Consider the following 7006-nt stretch of genomic DNA (forward strand, 5'->3'; position numbering starts at 1 on the left):
GGAACTTGTTTGCAATTTTCTGCATGTGAATATCCAGTTTTTCTAGCACCATATGGTAAAGAGATTGTCTTTTCTTTGTCAAAATGACTGCATAGTTCTTGTCTTTGTTTCTGTGTCTTTTATTCTACTCCAATAGTCTACTGCCACTTTACTGAATTTGCTTACCATTTCTAAAATTCATATGGCAGAATTTTTGAGTCTTCTGTGTAAAATATCATAGTATCTATAAATAGGAATAATTTGACATCTTCCATTCCTAATCATGTTTGTTTTATTTCTTTCTATTGCTTGATTGGCCAGCCTAAAGTTTCAAGTCCATCTAGTCAAAGTTGGGAAATTTTCTTCATGAATTTAAATAATTAGACTTCATATTTCTTTAGTCTGTACCTCATCACTTTCCTTGAAGCCAGCGATTATAAATTTGTTCTTTAGGGTTGTCTAAAGAACAACCCTAATCTTTTGATTATTTCTTGTCCCTTTTTTCATTATTACTCACTGAGTGTGCTAGTATGTTAAAATTGTCTTTAAATCTTGATGTTATTTCTTCTGGTTCATCTTGTTTATTGCTGAGATTTTCAATTAATTTTTTAAAAAAATTTGATTTATTGAGATTTTCATTTCTAGGCTTTTTGCTTGATTTTTCTTCATAACCTCTACCATCTTACATATCCTACATTGTCATCCTTATTTCATTCAACTGGTTATTTGTATCTTTGTGAAACTCACTGATCATTTTAGTAATTGATTCAGCTGCTTATTTTTTTGTTTGATCTCACTGATTGTTTTTATTATCAGTTTTGTTTTGAATTCTTTCCATGGAATTTTAATCACTTCGTCTTCGGTGGGATCAGCTTTTGGGAAGTTAAGAGTTTTTAGAGGGATTGGGTTACATTGTTTTCTCATTTTAGTTGTGATTTTGTTTTGAGGCCTCCAGTTCAGATATGAAGACTATCTCTTCCACAGTCATGAGGGGATCTTTTTGGCAAATGGCTTGCTCCTGTTGATGGGTCCAGGACTATGGATATATTTCCATGGGAGTGTTTCCCCCTAATATGTTCTCAATACTAGATTCAGAATACTACCAACACTGTTTTGAGAGGAAAGAGTACCTCCTTGTAACATCAACTGTTGAGGAGATAATCATGTGTAATATCAGGTAATTAAGAACTTGTTTTAAGATCCCTCCATTACAGTGGACCCTGAATTGTGACTGGCCTGACATAAACAACTTGGTTATGACTGGAATTTTAGTTTTTTTTTCAGATCGAACTCTGACCCTTGTGCTTGCAAGGCAGGCTGTGAAACCACTGAGCTCAATCCCCAGCCCTGGAATTTTAGTTTTAATGTATGACCAAATTCTTGACTTATGACTCGAATGCTGGCCACTTGTGCTTCTCAAATATAGATTTACAGAATTCTGGTATGAAATTACAACATCCTTTCTTGTGTGGGGTTAATTGAGAAATCTTGGGCCAATATCTCTCTAGGGACACCAAGATCTGCCTGTATATAGGAGAGAGACTTTGAAGGCTGTGTAAAGGAGCCTGCACCTTTAATCGACCAACTTTAGTTACAACCAGCCTTTGGGAATGAATGGAGTTCATAAGTCAGGGGTCCACTGTACCCACATCACAGTAAAATACAAGGTGAGTAATAAAAAAATCCCAAGAAAAGATAAGAAGTTTAATAAAATATAATAGGCTAGAAAAAAGTAAACCATTAGTAGTGTTTAGATCAATTCTGATTTTATATTACCTTTTGATTTCACACACACACACACACACAATTGCAAGAAAAGAAAAGAAGAGGACAATTATCACGTTGAATTTATTTGGAGGACTATACCAGGGTGGCTTAGAAATGTTCCTGAGCTTAGAGCACCACATTCTAGAGCCTCTAGTTTTCTTAGGACAACGGTGTGTGTGGCCCTCTACAGCTCCTCCAGCTGATCCCAGCCTCAGGCTCCCAAGCTGCTATCTCTGTGACTAACTCTGCCCAGGCCTCCCTCTGTCACCCAGCTGTACTGCCGTTAGCACAGACTCTCTCTGGCCTGTGATCCCAGTGGCATCTGGGCTCAGGAAGGACACAACCTCAGCTCCCCTTCTGTTTGCCTCTGAAGCCCGAGAATTCCAGCTGCCACAGCCTTCTCAGTCTCTCTCTGCATTTTGGTTCCCGTCGTGCCTGGAGCTGGGAAGACACTAGCCTGAGGCAGGATCATCTGATCAGTCTCCCTCTGTCTCAGCACTTGCAACTTTTAGCTCTGTGGGACACCCTCCTCCCATCCTGGAGTCTAACTCCTGGTTCCTCAGTATCTGGGGCTGTACCTTCTAACTCTCTGCGCCTCAATACCTGGTGTTTCTAGCTCAATCAGAACTTGGTGAGTTTCTCTCTGGCTCTGAATTCAACCCAGCTCTGGCTGTCCCCTCTGTCTTTCTGCACCCTTAACACTTAGAGATTCTTGCCCCAGCCCTTTGAGTCTTTGTCTTACTGTCGGGCGGTCTCAGGCCCCGAGAGGCTTTCCCAGATGAATATTTCAGTCTCGGGGCCTCACATCCCATAAGGGCAGGAGAACTGCTGAGCCAGACCGGTACCGGGACTGGAGGTGTCTATGCTGGGAGCCGAGCAGCAGCTGTTCACATTGGCTTCTTCCCTGGCAGAATTTTGTATTTTTCACATAACGGGGTGCTTTCCAGTCCTGTGCTGTGAGCAGTGCTGGCATCCATAGGCTGTTTACTCCTCTCCCAGCCACCCCTATCTCTTGATTTTACATGTTCTCTGTCTTTTTCAAGCTTTATTATGGTCGTTGGGCTTGTTACCACCTCCAGCAGTTGCAGGATCACCTGGGTGAATGGCCTAGAGTGGCTTGTTTGCTGTTGTCTCTAGTCCAACATGATAGATGTCCCCCGTGTAGACATGTTTTCAGGGGTTGTAGCACTTCCTTCTTCATTGAAATTTTATCCGAATTAAACTATATCTGTTCTTAATCTAAGTCAAAATCAAAGTTCTATAAAGACACAGAATGAAATAGATGTCTAATGTCTGCTGCTTCAGTTTTGCTTTTTCCCATTCCAGAGTACATTCTATTAGTAGGTTGATCTTGCCACCACCAGATGGCAGTGTCTCCCTCCACAAGTGTGCCTGTCTGTGCCTGCGTGCATTCTGATCGAAGGATTGAGCTTGCCTCTGACTGGCTGGGTAAGAAACAGACTCTAGGGGAACAGGAAGGAATACACTCAGTAATAGGATCCAACTCTTCTAATTGAGAAGCGTGGCTTCATTTCATGCCCCAGAGCTGAGTTTCCCGAAATTCCATCTAGAAAGGAGAATGCAGAAACTCCTGGCAGTGTCCTTGGTGACCTTGTGTCTTCAACTAGTGCGTGAGTGGGGGTGGGGTAAGGATGGGGGTTTCTGGCATTGCTAAAAAGTTCACCAAAGTTCAGGGCCCACGTGACCGAGAGGTAAAGTCTCCTGTTAATTTGGAAACGTAAATCTGGAAGTGCAGTGATGGACTTCATCTCTGGTTATGTTTCTACCTAGGTGTGAACAGCCAACAAGGAGAGGTTCTTCAGGCCCTGAGCGTCCAGGAGGGTGAAAATGCCACCATCAGCTGCAGTTACAAATCTTCTATAAGGAATCTACAGTGGTATAGACAGGTTGCAGGTGGAGGCCCTGTCCTGCTAATTTGGATGCAATCAAATGAGAGAGAGAAACACAGTGGAAGACTAAGAGCCGCCCTTGACACCTCCAGCAAAAGCAGCTCCCTGTCCATCACTGCTGCCCGGGCCGCGGACTCTGCTGCTTACTTCTGTGCTACAGACTCACGGTGTGCAGCAGGCCACTGCAGCTGCACACAAACCCCACCAGGGCTGCTTCCTGGCAGCTGTGAAGGTGGGTGAAGGTGGTGGTTTCTCCTCAAGAAGGAGCATCTACTGGCAATGGAAAAGGGGAGCCCTTTCAACTTTGTGCTTTTTTGGGGAAATATCTTGGACTAAGACAAAAGGCATGAAACTTGAAATCGGAAACTGAAATTCTATGTTCCGTTCTGCCATCCTGGGTATATACATCCTCAGCCTCACAGTCATTATAGCGGCCCTTGAGTTCCTCACTGGAAATGAAGGATTTGGATCACTGAGCCTAAAGATTTTCACACTCTAATTCTGGCAGGAAAAAGTAAGCCCTGGACACTTGTGGAGGAGAAGGAAATGCTACTCAGTATTGGAAGGTCTCCTTTGGTCTCTGTACGCCTCCAACACCTAGGTAGGTCTTTGAGTGGCTCAGATGAGTCTTGTGTTCCTCTAATATCAGGAACCAGAGGGCTCATCAGGCATCTGAGCACACTTTCTACGAAACATTTCATTTCACAGCCCAGGAGCATACTGAGGCAGAGATCCGAATCTTGAAAAAATAGAGACAAATATCCAAATCTGATTCTGCAATTTGAGTTGTGTGATTTCCAAACCTGTTTCTCTATGAGTAAAATAGAAACATCTAAAGAAGCCATAATTTTTCATCATCCAGGTGAAGGATGCACATTCTCAATTATCAGGTCCCAAATGCTTGCTTTGAAAGCAGGTACTTCTAGGATCAAACATAGTTTCCCATCTATTTATTATTACTTCTACTAGACAAATAAATGCTGATGGTAGTTTCCTTCACCTCAGTTTTGACACTATTGAAAATGTGTTTGAAGAGAACATACTTGTTGAAAAAAAGAAATGGAGGAGGCCAGGGGAAACATGGATTGGAGCAGTGGTTCCCAGATACCTCATGTTGGCCTATCTTCACCTCTTTCATGGACACCTAGCATGATTCTGAAGATCTGGATTACTTGGTTGAGTTCCCATCTTCCTGGAACAGTCTCTGTTGAAGTGATGGACTTGCATTTTTTAATGACCATCATCGGCGCCCATTAGAGATGGATTTCATTTCACACTACAGAACATCCACATAATGTTTGTACCAAGGAGGAGTTTTACTTCCTGTCATGTTAAGAGCTGTAACACAGGGGGCTGATAAATTTGTAGCTTCATCATGTTGTCAGAGAACCAGGGTTTCTTGAACTCAGTGTTTCTCATCCTGAAGATGGCTCTCTTTTCACACTCTGAAGATAATGTTTTGTGTGTCTTACTGCTTTTCACAGCAGAAACACCACCTTCAGTAAATGGGGACTTTATTTGTTTTTTTCCTTGATCCCTGCTTCCCACGGGTTGCTATGGAAATGCAGCTGCCAGAGTGGTTCTTTGGGAGACAGCACCTGGGCCAGAGATGAGCCTTCTGTCCAGGCACGGTGGTTTCAGAGCAGCCCAGCAGTATAGCCAGAACCATGGTGCCATTCTTCACCCCATACTCACACCTCTCACTCTGACCGTGCTCTCAGCCCAGCAGAAGTTTAACTTCATTCCCAGTTCTGGTCTTGAGAATATTTGCCCCGAGAAGAACTGCATTCTGGGTGGGACCATAACTTTGGGACATGTCACATTTTCTTATGATTTCACTTGTCCTCACGATCCTCCTGCACAGGGTCAAATTCAGGGTCTAATGAAGGTCTCAGGTGTTTGTTTAAAGATCAAAGTGGATGCCTATTGGCTTTGTTTCACTGGGATTCCCAACCCAAAAAGCATGAAGTGAAGACTGGGCTGTCATTGAAACCCTCAAGGCATCTGCTCATATGGAGAAGCTTTCCTAACATTCTGGAGCTGTGGGAGCCTTACTTGACCTTTTTCCATCTGGTTGCCTCTGGGCTTGGCAGGTGCAGAGGCAGGTTCTGCAGGGCCTGATGTAGCTCTGATATCTGGGACTCTGTCTAAGAAAAATAAAATGAAATTACCAATAAAAGGGTTTGGAGCATGAGACAGCAAGGGGCCTTGAAATAAATCTTGATGTACTTTCTGGTTAATCTCACAAAGGTCACTTTCCTCTTAAAGGCTGAACTAATGTAATAGCCTCAGTTTGTCCTGATAGTGTCACGTCTCCTAGCCTGTATCTTACTTTCCACCACAGCAATCAAGCCACTTCACCTCTCATTCTATGAATACTTTCACGCATATGTTTTAAATAATAATTTGATAAAGATATAAATTGTATGTCACAAACTGACTCTTTATTGGCATAGAATTAATTGCCTAGTCAACAACTATTTAGTTATAGAACATCAGGTAAGGAAAACGTTCTGTATAGAATAGTATTTTGTATACTATAATAATAGATGCATGTCATTATTTATTTTTATAAAGCCACAGAACACACTGCTTTAACAGTTAACTCTTATGTGCACAATGAACGGTAGGCGACAGTGAGTTCCTACAGCTTGATTGGCTATAACATCTGTATCCCGCTAGTGCTTAATGTTAATAATAGGCAGGCTATGCCTAAAGGTGGGCAAGTAGATGGCAAATCTCCAAAACTTCTCCTCTTCTCCTTAATGTTGTGAACCTAAAGCTTTTACAAAAAATAGAAGTTATAGGAAAAATTGTCAGTATATCTGGATCTCCAGTGTTAAAATAATTGTTGAAGACAAATAATGTAAAATTTTTGTGAACATGGTCTTAGTATACACCTACGATCTCTTATGGATTTAGGTACTTAGAGGGGTGAAATAAAAATTCTTTTAATTTAAGACCACAAGTGGATTACCCATGGTGTGGTTTCAACTGCCAACAAAACTGGAATTTTATTGGTATTTTCAAAAGGATCTTTATTATTTTTGATAAAGTCCTGGTAATGAATTGTGCATTTTGAATTTTCCCCAGCCCAATTTCCACAAGTATTCTGCTCAGTTAGAAGCAGCAGAACTTTCAGAAACATAGGGGTTTAGTTACAACATGAATTCCTATAACTGGACTCTGAGGAGAATTTTCTGAATTTATTTTTTACACAAGTGTGCACACACAATATGTGCACACAGTCATGTGACTATTTTCTTCCCTACTTTTACTTGACCTGGCATACACTTGACAATCTGGAATCAAGGGGCATGATGTGAAATCACCTATAAACAGCAAAAGAT

At 41.8% G+C, this 7006-nt stretch overlaps 1 gene segment (V, D, J or C); it reads left to right on the forward strand.

The window, feature by feature from the left end:
- The first annotated feature begins 3325 nt into the window (after nt 1–3325).
- LOC117286568 lies at nt 3326–3896 on the forward strand. The segment is given in 2 exon segments: nt 3326–3377; nt 3538–3896. Coding segments are annotated over 2 exon segments (411 nt in total).
- The last annotated feature ends 3110 nt before the right edge of the window (nt 3897–7006 follow it).

The sequence above is a fragment of the Fukomys damarensis genome, unplaced genomic scaffold (assembly GCF_012274545.1).
Source record: "Fukomys damarensis isolate Sample0158 unplaced genomic scaffold, DMR_v1.0_HiC HiC_scaffold_17, whole genome shotgun sequence".
NCBI classification, from domain to species: Eukaryota; Metazoa; Chordata; class Mammalia; order Rodentia; family Bathyergidae; genus Fukomys; species Fukomys damarensis.